The sequence below is a fragment of the Oncorhynchus clarkii genome, chromosome 5 (genome assembly GCF_045791955.1).
Source record: "Oncorhynchus clarkii lewisi isolate Uvic-CL-2024 chromosome 5, UVic_Ocla_1.0, whole genome shotgun sequence".
Classification (NCBI taxonomy): domain Eukaryota; kingdom Metazoa; phylum Chordata; class Actinopteri; order Salmoniformes; family Salmonidae; genus Oncorhynchus; species Oncorhynchus clarkii.
Window position 1 is genome coordinate 40248817 of NC_092151.1, and position 21389 is coordinate 40270205.

At 42.7% G+C, this 21389-nt stretch overlaps 2 protein-coding genes across 4 annotated transcripts in view; one reads left to right on the top strand and one right to left on the bottom strand.

The window, feature by feature from the left end:
- Positions 1-11374, top strand: LOC139408828 (voltage-dependent anion-selective channel protein 2-like). Of its 2 annotated transcripts, XM_071153193.1 has the most exons (9): positions 23-134; positions 2487-2674; positions 3097-3168; positions 3568-3617; positions 4833-5038; positions 8378-8599; positions 9201-9351; positions 9498-9555; positions 9702-11374. In XM_071153193.1, the coding sequence occupies exons 2-9, from the start codon at positions 2656-2658 to the stop codon at positions 9791-9793; spliced, it is 870 nt and encodes a 289-aa protein (XP_071009294.1). In that variant the 5' UTR covers positions 23-134; positions 2487-2655; the 3' UTR covers positions 9794-11374. The 2 variants fall into 2 exon arrangements, with proteins under 2 accessions (XP_071009293.1, XP_071009294.1); XM_071153192.1 differs by lacking the exon at positions 2487-2674 and having other exon boundaries at positions 1-134.
- Positions 10227-21389, bottom strand: part of LOC139408827 (torsin-4A-like) — a 23745-nt gene continuing 12582 nt past the window's right edge. The window contains exons 2-4 of one of the 2 annotated variants that reach the window (XM_071153190.1): positions 16304-16401; positions 13416-13889; positions 10227-13314 (exon numbers count right to left, since the gene is read on the bottom strand). In XM_071153190.1, coding sequence (XP_071009291.1) covers positions 12460-13314; positions 13416-13889; positions 16304-16315 — 1341 coding nt within the window. In that variant the 5' untranslated portion in view covers positions 16316-16401 and the 3' untranslated portion in view covers positions 10227-12459. The remainder of the gene's footprint in view (positions 13315-13415; positions 13890-16303; positions 16402-21389) is intronic. The other variant, XM_071153191.1, reaches the window with a different exon arrangement.

Here is a 21389-nt window from a genome sequence, read left to right on the forward strand (position 1 = left end):
ATTGTGTCTCCTTCACTGTGCCCTATCTTTGCCAAGCAGATTCTTCATGCTAGTTGGTGGGAGAGAACTAAAGTACGCTAGCTTTGACAGGGTGAAGGAAGAACAGTGCTCAGACGCTTCACAACATAACATCGGTATGGACAATCTAGCTAATATAAAGCACAATGGTTTATTTGTTATAATGCTGTTTATTGCATGGAATAATCATGGAAAATGCATGTCACTAACTAGCGCGTTTGTCCAAGGTTAGCCACTGCACCAACAAGCCGGCTACAAGGGACTATTCCAATGTCCATCTGTTGAGTAATGTGGTTGGCTAGCAAGCCAACTAGGTAGTTCAGAGCACTGGCTAGTGCCGTAGCAAATGTTACATAATGTTGTTTGCCAATGTCGTACCGTCTAATCCCAAGTATAATTTTGTGTTGAAACTCAATATATAAATTACATTGCAATGACTTAACATACTAATTACTTAGATGTTGGCTAATTTACTGATGAAGTCAAGCCACCCCAACGCAGATGTAGCTAGTTACCTAGCCAGCATTCCAACTAGGACAATTTGGCTAGCCTTGCTAAAGACCACTCTCCAAACTGTCCTTTGTCCGAAATTGACGGTGCACAATACATGTTAAGCCCGATATTGGGGCACAAAGGTATTATTTTATGCCGATGGCCCTCACCTTCAAGATACTAGCTTTCAGCTGAAGCTAGCTAACGTTAGCTATCATTGACTGCTCATTTTGAAAGATAATCCACTGTTCCTATAATAACTGATTTGCCTAGTTAAATAAAGGTCAAATAAAAAAATCAGGAGTGGATTAACCAGTCTCATTGTTATGTAGTTGGCAGGATAATACAATTTTATAGCGTTGAACATTAGCTAACTAGAATAGCAAATTCTATTTTTTTCAATATTATAAATACATTGACTGATTATTTGTTACCTGATCATTAATGAATAGAAATGCTTTGCGACATTTAAAGGTATCTCAAAATACACATGAATAGAAATGTCTCTGTAAAATCAACTAGTTAGCCATCGACAAAATGTTGTAATGAATAATGTGGATATTTAGCAAGTTGAGGTGACTAAACTGCTTGAAGTAACATTGGATTGTAATCTGTCATGGTCAAAACTAGAGATTAAACGATACGAACATTTCATATCACGATTATAGTGACCAAAATGATCAGTTATCAGCATTATCGCGGTATTGTTCAAATGTGCTGGAAATGTTCAAAGTACTGATATACACACTGAAATAATTTCACCAAGTGTTATATTGAAAACCAACAAATACAATTAGCAGAACTATGCACTTTGCACAAACATTAAAATAATAACATTAAAGATGGCACCATGTGGCCATGAGGTAAATTTCTCTTGTGCAGGTTTAAATGAACACAACCTTAAGTAAGCAAATGGGATAAACAACAAATACAATTAGCAGCACTATGCACTTTGTGTGCATAAACATTTAAAATAGTAACATTAAAGATGGCTGCACGCCCACTCTGTAAACAAGGGATTAGCAAATGTATTATTAGTGTTACATTATAATAATTATTATTACAGTGTCGAAATTCTGTGTTGCATTTGAGTATATGCAATGACTCATGCACAATTTACAAATACAATTGAGTCTTAAGAAGACAGTGATAGTAATTGCAATGAGCCCAACAATTGACATAAATACAGGAGTCTTGTATAAGAGTCTAGTGTTTCTCCTGTTGGAACACTTTTACAACCAAGTCGACAACTGCCGGATTTTAAATGAACAAAATATGTTGGTTGGGTGACTAAACGACAACGTGTTATCCTGTGCAATGGACGAATAGTGTGCAGACACACGTCGCATACAGCAGCAGAACAACGTGTAGTGTTTTTACAAAAGTAGTTAACACTGAAAGCTTCAGTTTACATTATTGACAAGCTATTAGCAAGTTAGACAAAGCATTACATTTTCCCCCATTACGAAGTCCCCACATGCGTTGAGCTAAACGTTAAATTACCTTTCATTCGCTATAAGGTAACGTTAGTGGGTGTTGGTTACGAAGATGAGATTTGAAGTGTTGCCCCCTTTCGCAGCGTTTTTTTGTCGTTGCATGTTCTGCAGACAGAGTGACCATCGTCGATTAAGCTTCCTTCAGCACTCTTGTAAAACTCAAAATACGACCACACTTCAGACGTTGACCTCTTATTAGAAGGCTGAAAAATCTCCCGATCGCTGTCACTGCCTTCCGCCACGTTTCCACATAAAATAAAACCCATGCTGCGCCTGCGTTCGACTGTTGCTAACTTTGGTTGATGCTGGACAGTATTTACCGTGCGTTTTAACGATAATAAAAATTAGAAACAGTAATACTAACCGTTGGGAATTTTATCGTGAAACCGGTAACCGTTTCATCCCTAGTCAAAACATACAACAGTACCTAAAATGGGGAGAAGTCTGTCCATAATAAAGCGCTGCTCTGCCTTCTGTTAGGTTCTACATTTTCAGAGTAAATAACTCATGGACACTAGAGAAGGTCAACCCAGTTGAATTCTTCTCAAGGGGTCGTTTCAGCTGTAATTCAGACAAAGACAGGTTCCTACCATCACAAGTATATATTCTCCACTTCAGACACCCCCCTTCTCTCCAATCCTTACATCTTATGGTTCCACAGGAAGAGGGTAATGGAAGAGGGTAATGTTGTACTGTTTTATCTTTTGTTTTATGTGTGATGTATGTACCTTAATGTGTTTGGAACCCAGGAAGAGTAGCTGCTAGGATCCTTAATAAACACAAATACACTTGTTTTCTTAGTTTGGTTTTGTGATGCCTGCAAATATTGTTACAATATGTGTCTATACCCAGTCCCGTCAAGCCATAACAAGGGTCTAGGTCTGCAAATACTGCAGCCTGTTCTGTCAAGAAAATGCATACCACCTCTGACTTTTCCAAATCAGTCCTGAGGGAATCGTGTCGGCTGTTTGCAATATTCTAGAAAATCACACTCCACTGACTAACCACCTGATCTATGTGAACTGAGTCAAATATTGCATTGGGACACAGGCCTACATGTGTTGAATGTCCTGTCTTCTCTCTTCTCCAGGTGCAATGGCTGTTCCTCCTTCATATTCAGACCTGGGCAAGACTGCCAAGGACATATTCAGCAAGGGCTATGGTGAGTTAATAGTAAAAATGTTTGCACACCTGAACAGTAAGGCTAAGGAGGAGAAGCCACAATTCCACACAACACATGACCGCCAGGGAGTTGGCTAAAGCAGTGAAGAACAGATCAAGTTACTGTTTATAGCCTGGTCTTGCCAGAATTTGAAACGCAGAAGTCAACTGGGAATCAGTCAATGTGATGTAATACATTTTAAAATTGCACTTGGCTGGCGAGGTTATGGTTTGTTAGAAAGCAAAGCAAACCATATGTGTAATTGAATGCATCATAAACCAATTGTCATTCATGCTTTCTCAGAAGTCTTTGACTGTATCGCGGCCATATGTGTTTTATGACTCTACGAGTCTGCTCAGATGTAACATTAACTCATCAACCTCTTGTTTAACCATCCAGGCTTCGGCATTGTGAAGCTGGACCTGAAGACTAAGTCTCAGAGTGGAGTGGTGAGTCTTCTGTTACTGTCCTTTTCCCCTTTATCCTCTGTCCCACCTGCTCTGCTCTGCCTCACTTTATCCTCTGTCCCACCTGCTCTGCTCTTTCTCACTTTATCCTCTGTCCCACCTGCTCTGCTCTGCCTCACTTTATCCTCTGTCCCACCTGCTCTGCTCTGCCTCACTTTATCCTCTGTCCCACCTGCTCTGCTCTGCCTCACTTTATCCTCTGTCCCACCTGCTCTGCTCCGCCTCAGCTTCTCTCTCTCTCTAATCCTGTCTATGGTTCTGTAATAACACAACCATTCTATAGGTTGTGTGTAAGGCCTGGTGTGTGTGTGTCTCCCTATCTGCCATCCTAACCCCTGCTCTGTCCCGCTGCCTCCTGGATTGCTCTCTACTGTAGATGGTAAGACTCTCTCCCACAGTGTACTGATGTCTGTACTGTATACAGCATGATCCGTGATATGTTTTATTTCACCTTTATTTAACCAGGTAGGCAAGTTGAGAACAAGTTCTCATTTACAATTGCGACCTGGCCGAGATAAAGCAAAGCAGTTCGACACGAACAACAACACAGAGTTACACATGGAGTAAAACAAACATACAGTCAATAATACAGTAGAAAAATGAGTCTATATATAATGTGAGCAAATGAGGTGAGATAAGGGAGGTAAAGGCAAAAAAGGCCTTGGTGGCGAAGTAAATACAATATAGCAAGTAAAAAAATATATATGTGAGATGTGCCGGGAGATTCAGACGGTCTGATCTCACTGTTCAAATTATGTCCCGCTGATGGTAATGTCGGTCTGTTTGCATCTTCATCACTGTCCAGTGAATATGATAATTATTTTTGTCTCCATCCAAATGATCTATCCTTCCTCTCTCCCAGGGATCCAGTCACCCACCATCCTTACCTTGCATCCCTGATTTTCTTGACCTTTATTTTCCTCGCATACTTTTCTTCTCACCTGTAATGTTTTCTGTGTCTCTCCTCACATAATGCATGATTCTGTCAGGATGTCTTCTGCAGTCAGCACAAAACTGCCCGTTTCAACGATCTGCTCTTCTAGATGTCTCTTTCTCCCGTTCTCTCACTCGCACACTCATTACTCATTCCCTCAGTCCTTTCAAACTCTTTGACCTCAACTCTCTCTCCCCTCACACCGTCGCTTGTCTCACACATTGTCCCACTCTCTTTTTGTTTCCTCTCTCTCACCCTCTCAGGAGTTCAACACATCAGGTTCCAGTAACACAGACACGGGGAAGGCAGCAGGTAACCTGGAGACCAAGTACAAGATGAAGGAGCTGGGCCTGAGCTTCAACCAGAAGTGGAACACCGACAACACCCTGGCTACAGAGGTCACTGTGGAGGACCAGCTGGCTCAGGGACTCAAAGTGGCCCTGGACACATCCTTCGTACCAAACACAGGGTGAGAGAGAGACGTCAATCTGATATGTATGGACAAAACATTAAGAACACCTGCTCTTTCCATGACGTAGACTAACCAGGTGAATCAAGGTGAAGGCTATGATCTCTTATTGATGTCACCTGTTAAATCCACTTCAATCAGTGTGAATTAAGTGGAAGAGACCGGTTAAAGAAGGATTTTTAAGCCTTGAGACAATCGTCACATGGATTGTTTATGTGTGCCATTCAGAGGGTGAATGGGCAAGATAAAATATTGAGGTGCCTTTGAACAAGGTATGGTTGTAAGTGCCAGCCGCACCGGTTGGAGTGTGTCAAGAACTGCAGCGCTGCTGGGTTTTTCACACTCAACAGTTTCCTGTGTGTATAAAGAATGGTCCATCACCCAAAGGACATCCAGCTAACTTGATAAAACCGTGGGAAGCGTTGGATACAACATGGGCCAGCATCTGTGTGGAACACATTCGACAGCTTTTAGAGTCCATGCCCTGAATTGAGGCTGTTCTGAGGGCAAAAGGGGGTGCAACTCAATATTGGGAAGGTGTTCCTAATGTTTGGTGTACTCAGCGTATATATGCCATTTACAGGTGTTAACGTTTTCGGTGGGCAATAAAAAATCTCAGGGTGAGGGGATAACATTGCCTAATAAAGTAGCATGTCTATTCGATTAAATAAATTCCCAAATAATGTTGTGCATTCTATGCAAGATAAATATTTCTACATTTTTGGGGGGCACTGAGCAAATGACAGGTCTGCTGAGTGCGAACCTGAACATTGTGAAAATTCTGTGCAACTTCCAGGGCGCATGTTTACTGTGAAAGCAGGATGTACCCGCTTTAAGTTAGTTTTAACAGTGGTCAAGTAGGCTACTGTGGCTATTTGATCATAATGGGGAAAAACTATGGAGAAAATGCATTGCATAACATTTTATCATGGAAATAGCTGTTCTATCATTTAGCCTACAGTAGCAGCCAATGTGGAGTGTTCAATGTAGGCCTACATACCATGAGACTTATCCAATTGTCCTTCAGACAAGGAGGTGACTGAAAATGTTGTTGTGGTGTTAGATGCAAAAAAAATACTTTACAAAATAAAATGCTACATTATTCCCATACCATTATTACTGAGAATCAGATAAATCATGCTACTCCCCTATTGCTGTCTACAAATGATCTACAGTACCAGTCAAAAGTTTGGACACACCTACCCATTCCAGAGTTTTTCTTAATTTTTACTGTTTTCTACATTCTACATAGAATAATAGTGAAGACATCTAAACTATGAAATAACACATATGGAATCATGTAGTAACTGATAAAGTGTTAAACAAATCCAAATATATTTTAGATTCTTCAGGGTAGCCACCCTTTGCCTTGATGACAGTTTTGCACACTCTTGGCACTCTCTCATTCTCTTTGATAATGATTAATTATTACAATAATGGAGCTGGTCAACAACCCACCGTAGGTGATTCGTTGAGAGCCTAATGATTCTGAGTTGGGGCTTGCCTTATATTGCCCAACCTGGTTACATTTCCATAATCCACCACAACTGTCTCAATGTGGGCGGCAGGGTAGCCTAGTGGTTAGAGGTTTGGACTAGTAACTGAAAGGTTGCAAGTTCAAATCCCCGAGCTGACAAGGTACAAATCTGTCGTTCTGCCCCTGAACAGGCAGTTAGCCTAGGAACAGTGGGTTATCATTGAAAATAAGAATTTGTTCTTAACTGCCTAGTTAAATAAAGGAAAAATATATATGAAAAATGTGTCGAACCAACCCATATCTACTAGATGAGGTGGCCATATATTCTGAGTCCTCCTGCGAGGTCTCCTGCGAGACCTAAGAACAGTTTATTCTTAGAAAGAGGATAAGGAGAGACTGTTCGGAATAGAGATACCTCGTTCCGAACGTGCAAGTTTCAGAGTACAGAGGGTGGGGGGTAAGAACACGAGATGTGCACAGAATTAGGTACAGAGTTATGTGAAAACAGCACAACCAGAGTACAACCAGAGTAACACTCCTATCAAGCCTTAAGGTAATGCAAAGACCATTTTTCTTCTCTCACAAACATTGATGGAGTATACTAACGGGGAAAGTTCTAGAAAGTTGAGTGAAGTTCAATCTCGCGCTTCTATGCGCAGGCTGATATTTCTTCTGTAAAGCAGTACGTTGGTCCCAGCTTTCCATCGCAACCACATTTATATCGCTACTCCTACAATTGCGCATGGCATCGTAAAAAAAACAAAACACTTACAACTGGAGTTTCAAGCATTGTTTAGACCAGTGTTTCCTATCTGGTAGGGGGTGATTTTTATTTGTCCCTCCAAGTGTTACGTTACAGCCTTTTTCTAAAACGGATTCAATCGTTCCTCCCCCCCCCCCCCCCCCCCCCCCCTCATCCATCTACACACAATACCCCATAATGACAAAGCAAAAAACAGTTTTTTAAATTTAGCTCTACGGACAATTCGTTCAACCTTGTGGCTTGCTTTTTGCTCTGACATGCACTGTCAACTGTGGGATCTTTATATAGACAGGTGTGTGCCTTTCCAAATCATGTCCAATCAATTTCATTTTTCACTGGTGGACTCCAATCAAGTTGTAGAAACATCACCAGAACTGAGCTTTTCAGTCCTTCTACATAAAAATGATGGGGGACCCCTTTAGTGATGGTAAATTCATCAGGGACCCTCTCATAATCAGAACACAACTCAAGTGACATAAATATAGCATACAAGGAGTTCTAATAGTGCATGGCCAGACGAACCCAAGTCACGGGTCCCTCGGAAGGAATATTTAAAGGCTCATCTCTTGGCAAATTTCCTGCTTTTTCAACACATTTTGTCATGAGGCAGAGAGAGCATTGCAGTTTTAAAGCTTAAATTACCGTGCATTTATGTCAAAGAAAATCACTTTTGGGGAATCCAAGAAGTATTGAGTTGAAAAATGTATAATTGGTGGAGTAGTGTGGATACCAATATCCCTGTGAGCCTGCCAGGCACATGTTCCATGGATCCCTTGGCCAAAATTATATATGAAGAGACCTGGCCACGGACCTCCTGCAATACCCTACTTTGAAAACCCCTGTCCTAAACAAGGGGACTGTAATTGGTCGAACTCACAATTTAATACATGCCCAAAATGACCTAAAAGCATGATGTTCATGACGTTTTTACATGAAAGGCGAGGTTAACTAAAATATGACTTGACAAAAAGATATGAAAGGATTTAGGATTTATTTATTGACGATGCTATCACCTTTTTTTTAGAAAATCAAGGATCAGATATGAAAGGATATTTGTTGGCTGTCTAATTTGCTCTTTCTCTTCTCCATCTGTACTCAGCAAGAAGAGTGGCAAGCTGAAGACTGGCTACAAGCGTGACTTCCTTAATGTGGGCTGTGATGTTGACTTCGAGGGTCCCATAATCCACGCAGCAGCCGTGGTGGGCTATGACGGCTGGCTTGCCGGGTACCAGATGGCCTTCGATATGGCCAAGTCCAAACTGGCCCAGAACAACTTCGCCCTGGGATACAAGGCTGGAGACTTCCAGCTCCACACCAACGTGTGAGTATCTCAGTGCAGTGTGTCATGGCTAAAAACACTGGTTTTGTTTTTGTGAATCATCATAAATGTAGAAATGTGTTAGATGATACAAGTTTGGTAACTGTTGCCCTGTGTCTCTCTAATAGAAAATGAATCCATAGAATGGCATGGAACCTCATGTTAGGTCAAAATGACACAACGACAAGATTCCAGTTTAACGTTTACTCAGCCATATTAGCGCAGTACATGGTTGCCATTGCACTTAGGCCGTGTTCATCAACGAGACTCCTGCGCAGGCGCACTAATAAGGGTGATAGCGCCGTAATAACAGAAATATCGGGAAACTTAAAACATAAACGTAACACCTCTAACCCTAGCAATTTGACTGGTTAACTCATGGGTTCACCCATAATGCCACCATTGACATGAATGGGGAAGGCCCGTTCTATGCATTCTTTCTCAGTAATAATGTCATGGAGCAGGGAGGTATTCATTCATTTTAGGATGGTTTCTTACTGTATCTTGCCCCCTCTCTCTTTCAGGAACAATGGAGAGAGGTTGTCTAGGAGTGTGAACTAGTGCTTGATTTGGGCATGTCTATCTGTTCTCTCTCCTCTTTCAGTAATGATGGGACTGAGTTTGGAGGTTCTATCTACCAGAAGGTGGATGACAAGCTGGAGACGGCGGTCACTCTGGCCTGGACGGCCGGCAGCAACAACACACGCTTCGGCATCGCAGCCAAATACGCCCTGGACAAAGATGCTTCCCTGTCTGTGAGTAACACACACACACTCTGTCTCTTAGTCTCAACCCAGGCTCTTGCTGTAGCCCCACCCCTAGCAGGGATGCAGCTCTTTGCAATTCATTCAGTTTTGCTCACCAGAACACGTTCAATGACTGCCTGTGTCTCCCCCTGCAGGCCAAAGTGAACAACGCCAGCCTGATTGGAGTCGGCTACACCCAGACCCTCAGGCCAGGTGAGTCACAATCACGATTGTGATCTAATGACTGATTGATTTGATTACAATTCATGATATCCTCTGAGCAAGGTCTCTGAGCACAACTGTCATTTTAGGTCGAGCTATACTGCTTTACATCTCCAGTAAATTCCTCTCCTCTGTAGGTGTGAAGGTGACTCTGTCAGCCCTGATCGACGGGAAGAACTTCAACACCGGCGGCCACAAAGTGGGCCTGGGCTTTGAGCTGGAGGCATAGAGCGGCAGGGAACAAGACCCAACAACCAAGAGAAGAGCCCAGAACCAATCACCCCCATTCCCAACCCCACACACCCTACCACAGCCCTTATCCAAAACCATCATCCTGTAGACACTCCATTCCCACCTCTCTCTCACACACCACAGTCCCTTTACACTCACACACATTGAGTGTTTTGGCAGTAATAGTCAAACCTGTGGCCGTCATGTCCATCTTGACTAAAGTGGCTAAAATACATGAATGAATACCGAGACCGAGAGAGGCATTCTGTAATGTCATGGCCGTTATAGTCTAGCCTTTTGGTTTAGTTGGTTAGTTATCACTACCGGTCATCTAGTTTGAAATTGAGTGTTTCAGTCTGAGTGCATAAAGGCAAGCACTGGGGATGGATACCTCCCCTTTTAGCTGACGTTGTACAGAAACACTGGCTAAGTTTTTTTTTGTGTAAATCTTCTGACTGGTTACTGAAGTGGCACTAATATTTCAGTAGGAGTTTGGCTGTAGTAGTCCTCGGTAAACGTGTCGCTCGGCGTGAACTTACATACGTTTATTTTCCCCTTCGTATTTCATTGTAAGCATGTCTGAATGAATACCGGGTGTAGGACCGAAGGCTTCGTAAGGATGGAAGCCGGATGCATTTGAAGCCCGGTGTTCTCTTGGTTTAAAAAGAATGCCGTCTGTTTCTTTTGTATTGGTTTGAGTATAAAATGTTTCGGTGTATTTTGGTTGTGCTGTGTTCAGTTGTGGACCATGTTGTCCGTTTAAACCCAGTGTGATCGTAGGGTGTTTGTGATTTTGGATGGGCACAACTTCAATTGTATGCCACTTCAGCCAATTTTCTTTCAATTCCTGACTTGACCGAACTGAGATTTTAAGTGAGCCCAACCCTGAGAGGGAACCAACCATTTCACCACCGCTACAGTCTGCTGTTACTGTAACTACACTGAAGACGGGAGTCTGCAAGAGAGTTTAAGGAAGATTCTACATTACGCATACAGCGCTAGAAACGGAAGGACCTATTAGGATTATTGTCGGCTGAATGCAGTTCTACATGTCCCAAAACGCAATATATCTTCATCTCCTTGTCTTTGCTCTGAGGCCACTCTTCTTTAGAGGACAGCTGGTAGGTGAAAGCAATATGGTGAAATCTTCCCAGTAGGTGAGAAAAGATGGCATTTCTACAGTGTTGCTTATATCTATCTACTCTTAAGATCTGTGGTCACATGAAGAGGGATGTGGATGTTGTTGCTCATGCTGCTTTAGACTACACTCCTTCCTGGCTGTCATTGGTGACCTTGGGAGCCAAACGACCCTCCCTGTATGTCCCACTCTCTGTACATAGTATACATATTCTCCTCCCGAGTTTCACTCGTACGGTGAGACATTTGAAGGGATGCTGTTGTGTAGGCTCGGTCCCTCCTTTACCAAGTCATAAACCATGACTCCATGTATCTTTTGTTTTCTTTCCAATTTTGTCATAATTATGAATCTTTTTGAATTGGTTGTGTTCGAGACACAGCATCTCGTTTTTTCCCCCCAACCTCAAGTAATGGAATTGTAATTAAAAAAAGCTTGTCTTGATGATGTCTTTTATTTCTCAATGTTATTTTGAGAATATTTGTGGTCCATTAACACCTTAGTGAGAATGGTAGTGATAGAGAGTTGAGATTATAGATAACAACGTGATGAGTAGAGGCACGGTGTTTCTGAGATTGTACCATACCAGCCTGCTTATTCCAGTATTTGGTTCAGTTTGAATATGTATTTTTTATTTTAAATGATTTCTGGGGCTTCAGAACAAGCATTATGTCCCAAACCCCTTGGTCGCTGTCAACCAGATAGATGAATAGTTCAGAAAGCATGATACAGTTTAATCCAATATAGGTTGTTAGCAAAATACAACTACTTCATCACATTTTCCTGTGCTGCTCTTGGCCCTGTCTTTGTCATTGCCACAACCAGACTCATTTGGTACGATTACTAATATCTTCCTCTATTGCGGTGTTATTCAACTCTTAACCTACGAGGTCTGGAGCTTGCTGGTTTTTTGTTTAGCCCTGATAACTAATTGCACACATCTGTTGTCTCAGGTCTAAATCAGTTCCTGATCAGAAGGGAACATTGAACAAATGAAGTGGAACTGGCTTCGGGGTCCAGAGTTGAGTTTGAAGGCTCTATTGGGAGCGGGTCTGTGTATTACTGTCAGTAGTTTGCCTAACAGCATCATGGGGGAATGAGCAGTGGTGCTTCACCATGACCACAACTCCTGATTTTGACTCCTCTTCAGATGTGCAGGCTATGATATTAGCCCTACCTATCCTATCTCATACCTAAATGGTAATTATCTAGAAACCAAGGGGCTCATTCCTGGATGGTGCTAAGTTACAGAACGTAGAAAAGACGATTATCTGACATGATTAGCCTTCATCGTGGAGATACTCCTCATTCTCAGACATACGTCAATGTTTTTCCCCCAATGGTGGGCTCTGACGAGTAACGTGGGCTTTGTTTGCTTGATGGATCACAAGAAACACCAAAAGTCTTTAGGCTCCAAAAGACTATGGGCCAAAACAGTTATTGGAACTGACACTGTCCAGTATCTTTTCTCAGGACACGTCTTTCTCTGTCCCTGTCTTCTGTCATCTCAACATCCCTCTGTAGGTCTCTCATAGCAGGTTGACCTTCGCCACAACCTGTTTACAGCCTGTCCGGGCATACACCCGGCCCCATACCACGGGGTAGTACTCTATCTCCCCTGCCAGCCTCTCAATGTTGGTACGGTCCGGGTAGAACCCCTCCCTCATCATCTCATCCAGGAAGCACTCTGTCACGTGACCTTTCTCCAGCAGGGTCAGAGGTATGAGTTCAGCTTCTGCCCACAGTGGGTGGAGCATCTCCAGCGTGTTCCGCAACAACGGGGTCAGCTCCTTGACGAAGTTGCCATGGTACTCAGACACGGTCATCATGGAGTCGCTGGAGGAGTTGTGCAGCAGGTGCTTAGTGATGTGATTGTGTCCTTGGTTGCTAAGGAACAGGTAGACTGCGTTAAGGTATTCGTTGGAGAGTTTTGATTGCACCAGATCCCGCAGCGCATCAAGCAGCTCTGGGTGAAGGTGCTCTGCTTCGTCAAAGATGAATACTGGAATTTTCTCCTCCTCCTCTGCTCTCAGCACTGTCTCCGACACTAAGATTGTCAGCGCTCGGGCGCATCGCCAGGCGTCATCCTCCAGGGGGCAGTGGTGCAACACAAAGTACTGGAGAACCAGGGGCTCCCCCACTACTGAGCGGAAGTGCCCAGCTAGGAGTCTCCCTACGTGGCTCTTTCCCACGCCGCTGGTTCCATGTAAGGAGAGGACCAGGGGTTTATTGTGGACGTAGGTAGAGAGGTAGTCTCTGAGTTGGGCTAACAGAGCCTCCATCGCCCCCTGCTGGCCAAACACCTCCCTGCACAGAGTCTTCTCTAATCCCTCCAGGTCATACCTCAGGACATGGTCGTCAAGGTTTTCTATGGCATTATACACCTGTATGGAGGGAGGGAGGGATAAAGTACAGAATGAGACATTAAAACACAGACACAGACAAAGAGGAAGATGAAGATCAACCTCACACACATACACATTACCTGGAGGAAGAGGATGGTGCAGAGGAGGAAGAGGCAGTTCTTTGCTCGGCTGTGTTCCTTTATGACAGGGGCCCTGCACCCCCCTCCACTGGGGAACATGACCCGCCGCGACTTCTTCTTCTTCTTCTTTTGGAGGAGCGAGGAGAAGGTCGTGGTGGTGCTGGAGGGGGTCAACCCCTCAAAGGTGAAGATTTTGGGGCTGGTGCGAACAGGGGCCCCAGTGAAGAGACCAGCCCCTACCACTGGCCCTACTACACCCAGCCCGGCTAACTCCAGCCGTCGTTTCTTCATGGTCAGGTATTTCTGTCTAATGCGAACCACAGCACGTAGAGAGGATGAGAACTGGTACAAACTCTCAGCGCCTGTCCACGACCCCCTCTTTTCACTCTCTCCTTCGCTTTCTCCTTTCTCTTCGCCCATCTCTCCATCTGTCTGGGACCCAGACAGTCTGTCATAAACATCTTGGTCGCCCATCTGAGAGAGAGAGAGAGGCTTTAATCATTCAATTACAGTCACAGTGAATTACGATCCGTTTTCTTTTTTTAAGAGGGCGGAAAAGATACCTAGCCAAGAAGGGATGCCAACTATTGAAGAATGTACTTATAGATGCAATTAACATGCTATATGATACCACTAATGTATTGGTTATGGTGTTAGATTTACTATAGTTGTAAAGTTACATGGAAAAACCCAGAGGGTTACAGCTTAGCCACTGAAACTGAATTACCTGTCACTGAACAAATAGACCGGTAAAAAATATCCAATATTACACATGCTCAGATATGTCAGTATCAGATAGTACCTGGTAAAATGACCTGGGTATGTAATTGTGTCAATATATTTGACAAATATCCTTGTTGAGGTATTGCAACTCAACAAGGATATTGTGTCATCCTTTCAGGCCGTATATTTATGTGCAAACAGTCGCATCTGACTGTAGTCAAACTTGGCATGTAGTGCTACCCTCAGCCATTTCCTCTATTCAGATATAGGCTCAGATCCTAAGAAGTAGCAGACTGTGAGAACTCATTTCATGTAATGTGACTCAACACATGAACAATCATCTACGAAGGTTTCAGAGCTGATTGACAGATAACGATTACGGGAATAGAAGTGAAGCCATTAACCATATTTCGCAGTTGCGGCAAGAGTTCTGAGGCAAGATTTCAGCCCACCCCAACACTTTCTGATAAGGAGATCAGAGACTTGAACGTTCTCCAACAGAACATACTTTTTTCAGCATCCCAAAACACACAAATTAGTACAATCATATTTTGGCCTGTGTGTCTCGAGAGAAAGTGTTTGGAGGCCTATAGTCCACTACTGGTTGTGCAGCACCTTGTGTGGCTGATTAAGTACATTCTTTGCCACAATATAGTAATAACACGTATGTTATTTCAAATCATTATAGTGCATTTATTTAATCATTACAAATTGTTGTAGTTTTGTAGTTTTACAGAAACACACAACTATTATGACAAGGGGTTAATCACAGGCACTTGGTCCTCACATATTTTTCAGATGTTCCAGCTGAAATAGGAAACCTCTACTCTCCACCAAACAAGCAGAGGTTTTTCCACACAGTGGATCGCACAATGATGTTCACTCAAAGTTAGACATCATTACTTACTTTAGTTTATTGTGTGTTATGATGGCCTCCTGAGTGACGCAGTGGTCTGAGGCACTGCATCGCAGTGCTAGAGGCGTTATTATAGTCCCGTTTCATACCCGGGCTGTACCATAACCGGCCGTGGCCAGGAGTACCAAAGGACGGTACACAATTGGCCCAGCGTCGTATAGGAGGGTTTGGCCAGGGGGGGTTTACTTGGCTCATCGCGCCCTAGCAGCTCCTTGTGGCTGGCCGGGTGCCTGTAGGTTGACCCCGGTCGCCAGTTGAAAGGAATTTCCTCCGACAGATTGGTGCGGCTGGCTTCCGGGTTAAACTGGCGGGTGTTAAGGGGCACGGTTAGGTCGGTGGATCACATGACTCCACCTTCGCTTCTCCCGAGCCCGTTGGGGATTTGCAGCGATGAGACAATATCAAAAAGGGTGGTCAAATTAAAATACAAAAATAAAGTGTGTTAGGATGTGAACAAAACATATTTTGAGAGAGAATGAGGTCATGAATTAAACTAATTTGCTTACTCTACAGTGCATTCATAAAGTATTCAGACCTGTCAACTTGTTCTACATTTCGTTACATTGCAGCTTTATTCTAAAATTGATTAAATAAAAAAAATCCTCATCAATCTACACACAATACCCTATAATGGCAAAGCAAAAACAGGTTTTTAGAATTTTTAGCAAATGTATTAAAAAAATATATACAGAAATACCTTATTTACATACAGTTGAAGTCTGAAGTTTACATACCTTAGCCAAATACATTTAAACTCCGTTTTTCACAATTCCTGACATTTAATCCTAGTAAAGATTCCCTATCTTAGGTCAGTTAGGATCACCAGTTTATTTTAAGAATGTGAAATGTCAGAATAATAGCAGAGAGAATGATTTATTCCAGCTTTTATCACATTCCCAGTGGGTCAGGCATTTACATACACTCAATTAGTATTTGGTAGCATTGCCTTTAAATAGTTTAACTTGGGTCAAATGTTTTGGGTAGCCTTCCATAAGCTTCCCACAATAAGTTGGGAGAATTTTGTCCCATTCCTCCTGACAGAGCTGGTGTAACAGAGTCAGGTTTGTAGGCCTCCTTGCTCGCACACGCTTTTTCAGTTCTGAATATGTCGTTCTGCCCCTGAACAGGCAGTTAACCCACTAGGCCGTCATTGAAAATAAGAATTTGTTCTTAACTGACTTGCCTAGTAAACTAAAAAAAATAAAATGTTGGTTGTGAACCACTTGACAACGTGGAAGACTTTGCCTACCTCAGCAGCCATCCTCTAGTAAATCCTGTGAAGCGTTAGCCTTATCAGTCATCTGTACTTATCTTGGCACCAGTCTCAACCACCAACCTTGTGCAGGCCTGGCAGAAACAGAGGAATTAGCACATGCCACAAGACAAATAAAAACATTTAAAGAGAGTGAATGTTGAAAGTAACTGCTCCGAAAGCATGTACAGGTAGTCTAGCTCATCTGACTAGCTAGTTTACATTGGCACTGCTGTCAGGAAGTGTTACACACTGTGTCAGTGTCAGCCATTCTCTGCCCAAGTACAATAGGATTAGACTACACCTTAATGTGTCCGGCAGCCGGGGTTGGGTAAGTTAATTTCTAAATGTAATCCGTTAGTTACCTGTCCAAAATTGTAATCAGTAACATAACATTTGGATTACCCAAACTCGGTAATGTAATCTGATTACTTTCCCCATAAGAGGTATATAGAAGAAAACAACAGTGGTCTCTGACTTGTGGTCAGACTCGTTCAGGTGGAACAAACTTAAACTTGTACCCTTTTTCAATACTGAATCGAATGTCATGAAAACACATAAAGGTTTAAAAGTAATCAAATAAATAATCATGTAATTTCTCAAAAGTATCTATTCTAATTACAATCTTTTTTGCTGGTAATGTAACACATTACAGTTACTCCCCAACCCTGCCTGCGGAGAGGTAAAGTCATAAAAAGCCCTTTTTATCACTTAGATTTGCTCCCCTCCAGCATCCTACCTCCTCTGTCCTCTCTTGCCTCCTTTTGAAAAAGTTCAAAGTCAATCAAGGGGAGTCGGTGAGGAGAGTGAACGTGGAAGCACTTCCTTCTCTACATTTGCACATTATTAGGCAACTTACGTTTACAGGGGTGGATCCTAAAACAAATGTGTAAATTGCTCAAAACAAATTAAGTTACTTGTGTAAGACATTTTATAGATATAACAATAAGTAGCATATTGTTTTAAAACAGTAGGATATACACGAGTATCCTCAATGAAAGGTGGCTATCAAGTAAGGGAGGACACTATTCTGCTTGTCTAATGAATTGACACACTCCTCGACCACTTGACCTCTTATTGGTTTTCCGGGTCATGGAGGAGAGAGGACGAAGGATGGTCTTTTACCCAAAAGAGAATCTCCCCATCTTAACCCCCTCCTTTACCAGCCTGGTCTCAGACTAGAAGTAACCTAGTAAACGTAAATCCGGGACACTCAAATTTAATGGTATGGTTACATAAGACTACTTAAGACAAAACAAAAAGGCTGTGGGTGTATAACACGGACATCTAGAAACCCAAAGGTTGCGAGTTTGAATCTCATCATTGCAAACTTTAGTATTCTAGCAACTTTGCACTTACTTACTACTATCATGACGTTGGCCTGGGGGTAGGTTTATGACAGTCATAAATACCCCTTTCCCCCTTTTTTCTCTCTACCCTACTGATGTTACATTTGCAAAACCTTTGGTTAACATAGAGATTCTGGGAACATCAGAAGGTGGGGGGAAATGAACTATATTCTGGTAATCCGACCAATTGAACATATGCGGTGGTACTTAATGAATATGATGTCAGTTCGGTTGTCATCTGAGACATTCTCATCAATGATAAGATGAAATCTACAGTGGAAAGTCTACACATCAGAGTTATCGGATTCACATGGAATTGTTGTTCAATTTAAATGTTTGAATATGAAATTATTCATGATGGGATGAAATGTGATTTTAACTTCTAAAATGTGAGATTTGGGTTTTCATAAGTTAGGGCTATGCTCAATCAGTGGCCCGCACCTGTGAAGGGACATGGACTATAAAACTTTTCAAACACGCCCTCCTCTCCCGTCCTATATAAAGCCTTGATGACAATGTGACCTGTTCCGAGGATGTGAGGATGACGGTCCGATGTAAGAATGGTTCAGATAATAACTACAGAAAAAAAGCCAACATCAGCGTGAGCTTTGGTTGTGATTTGTATGAACTTTGAACTCTTATTCACTACAGAAGTGATACCTCCTAGCCGTTGAGTTAGCAACAGCAGCTGCAAACGCAGGTTAGGAAGGAACAGACAGAGTATACCGTCTACCACACAACGACGTTACTACAACGTATTCAATTTACCAGCAGAGATATTCTTCAAAGGACAAAGGACTCGGTTGGGCAACACGGCCTTCCATCTACCACCAACCTACTGAAGCGCAGCTCAGAGTAAATATTTATTGCATTTTCCTTTTCCAAATGGGCGGTAATTTAGAATGCATAAGATATTGTATTCACGTTAGCACAGCTTCGCCCTTTGTTCCTCAGTTTTCCCTCTCTTCCACTCAAACCCAGCCCCTTTTCTTTTGTGTAACAAGCTGTCATATCTGTTCTGCCCGTTAGGGACGTTTTCCTTTATGATGTAATTTGTAATCAAGTTATGATTAATTATGTGTATGTGTAATTATGTGTGATTAGTTAGGTATTTAGTAAATAAATAAACCCAATTTTGTATTGCTGATTCAACTTGTTAGCCAGGGTTCGTGCAGATAACCAAGAATTTACAACTTTCAGATGAGACTGAATTAAGGTGACGATTAATATTGACTGCTATTGATGTAAAATATTACTAGGTCTTTAAGAGTTTATTCGGAAGATAACAGCTCTATAAATATTATTTTGTGGTGCCCCGACTCTCTAGTTAATTACATTTACATGATTAGCTCAATCGGGAAATATTAATAACGAGACATTATTTTATAGAATAGCATGTCATATCACTTAATCCGGCATAGCCAAAGACACAACACTACTTTTTAGCTACTTTGCAACTACTTAGCATGTTAACTAACCCTAATCTTAAACCTCAAAACTCAACCCCTGAAAAAAAATCCCATTGGCTATTTGCAACCATTTTACATCTAAACTCTTTTGACACCAACTGTGACCCATGTCTGAACACACTCCTCAACTAACCCATAGGCTGAGAACATCCCCCCCCCCCCCCCCCCCCCCCCCCCCCCCCGCTACCGTGGCTGTAGCTGAAGTATTACTCATACACTTAATTGTTTTATTTCACATTTTTTTAACCAGGTAGGCCAGTTGAGAACAAGTTCTCATTTACAACTGCGACCTGGCCAAGATAAAGCAAAGCAGTGCGACAAAAACAACAGAGTTACAAACAAACGTACAGTCAATAACACAATAGAAAAATCAATGTACAGTGTGTACAAATGTAGAAGATTAGGGAGGTAAGGCAATAAATAGGCCATAGAGGAGAAATGATTACAATTTAGCATTAACACTGGAGTGTTAGATGTGCAGATGATGATGTGCAATTAGAGATACTGGGGTGCAAAATAGCAAGAAGAAAATAATAAGGATGAGGAAGTTTGGTGTGCTATTTACAGATTGGCTGTGTACAGGTACAGTGATCGTTAAGCTGCTCTCATAGCTGATGCTTAAAGTAAAAGAGGGAGATATAAGTTTCCAGCTTCAGTGATTTTTGCAATTCATTCTAGTCATTGGCTGCAGCGAACTGGGAGGAAAGGCGGCCAAAGGAAATGTTGGCTTTGGGGATGACCAGTGAAATATACCTGCTGGAGCACGTGCTACAGGTGGGTGTTGCTTTGGTGACCAGTGAGCTGAGATAAGGTGGGGTTTTACCTAGCAAAGATGACCTGGAGCCAGTGGGTTTGGAGACGAATATGTAGCGAGGACCAGCCAACGAGAGCATACAAGTCACAGTGGTTGGTAGTATATGGGGCTTTGGTGACAAAACGGATGGCACTGTGATAATAGACTACATCCAGTTTGCTGAGTAAAGTGTTGGAGCTATTTTGTAAATGACATCGCCGAAGTCGAGGATCGGTAGGATAGTCAGTTTTGCGAGGGTATGTTTGGCAGCATGGGTGAAGGAGGCTTTGTTGTGAAATAGGAAGCCGATTCTAGATTTAATTTTGGATTGGAGATGCTTAATGTAAGTCTGGAAGGAGAGATTACAGTCTAGCCAGACACCTAGGTATTTGTAGTTGTCCACATATTCTAAGTCAGACTCCTCCAGAGAAGTGATGCTAGTCAGGCGAGCGGGTGCGGGCAGCAATCGGTTGAAGAACATGCATTTAGTTTTACTAGCATTTAAAAGCAGTTGGAGGCCACGGAAGGAGTGTTGTATGGCATTGAAGCTGGTTTGGAGGTTTGTTAACACAGTGTCCAAAGAAGGTCCAGATGTATACAGAACGGTGTCGCCTGCTAGGAGGTGGATCAGAGAATCACCAGCAGCAAGAGCGACATCATTGATATGTTCAGAGAAAAGAGTCAGCCCGAGAATTGAACCCTGTGGCACCCCATAGAGACTGCCAGAGGTCCGGACAACAGGCCCTCCGATTTGACACACTGAACTCTATCTGAGAAGTAGTTGGTGGACCATGCGAGGCAGTCATTTGAGAAACCAAGGCTATTGAGTCTGCCGATAAGAATGCAGTGATTGAAAAGCCTTGGCCAGGTTGATGAAGACGGCTGCACAGTACTGTATTTTATTGATGGCGGTTAAGATATAGTTTAGGACCTTGAGCGTGGCTGAGGTGCACCCATTACCAGCTCGGAAGCCAGATTGCATCGTGGAGAAGGTATGGTGGGATTTGAAATGGTCGTTGATCTGTTTGTTAAATTGGCTTTCGAAGATTTTAGAAAGGCAGGGCAGGATGGATATAGGTCTATAACAGTTTGGGTCTAGAGTGTCACCTCCTTTGAAGAGGGGGATGACTGCGCCAGCTTTCCAATCTTTGGGGATCTCAGACGATACGAAAGAGAGGTTGAACAGGCTAGTAATAGGGCTTGCAACAATTGTGGTGGAAAATTTTAGAAAGAGAGGGTCCAGATTGTCTAGCCCAGCTGATTTGTAGGGATCCAGATTTTGCAGCTATCTGGATTTGGGTGAAGGAGAAGCGGGGGGGGGGGGGGGGGGGACTTGGGCAAGTCCCACATTTTTTGTTTGAAAAGCTAGCCTTCGCTTTCCTAACTGACTGTGTATATTGGTTCCTGACTTCCCTGAAAAGTTGCATATCGCAGGGGCTATTCGATGCTAATGCAGAACGCCACAGGATGTT

Excerpts from the sequence above, each read along its gene's own strand:
- LOC139408828 (XM_071153192.1), top strand. The coding sequence starts at position 47 with ATGCTAGTTGGTGGGAGAGAACTAAAGTACGCTAGCTTTGACAGGGTG. Across the intron at positions 3,169-3,567 it reads CATATTCAGCAAGGGCTATG|GCTTCGGCATTGTGAAGCTG; the intron begins GTGAGTTAATAG and ends TTAACCATCCAG. Across the intron at positions 3,618-4,832 it reads CTAAGTCTCAGAGTGGAGTG|GAGTTCAACACATCAGGTTC; the intron begins GTGAGTCTTCTG and ends TCACCCTCTCAG.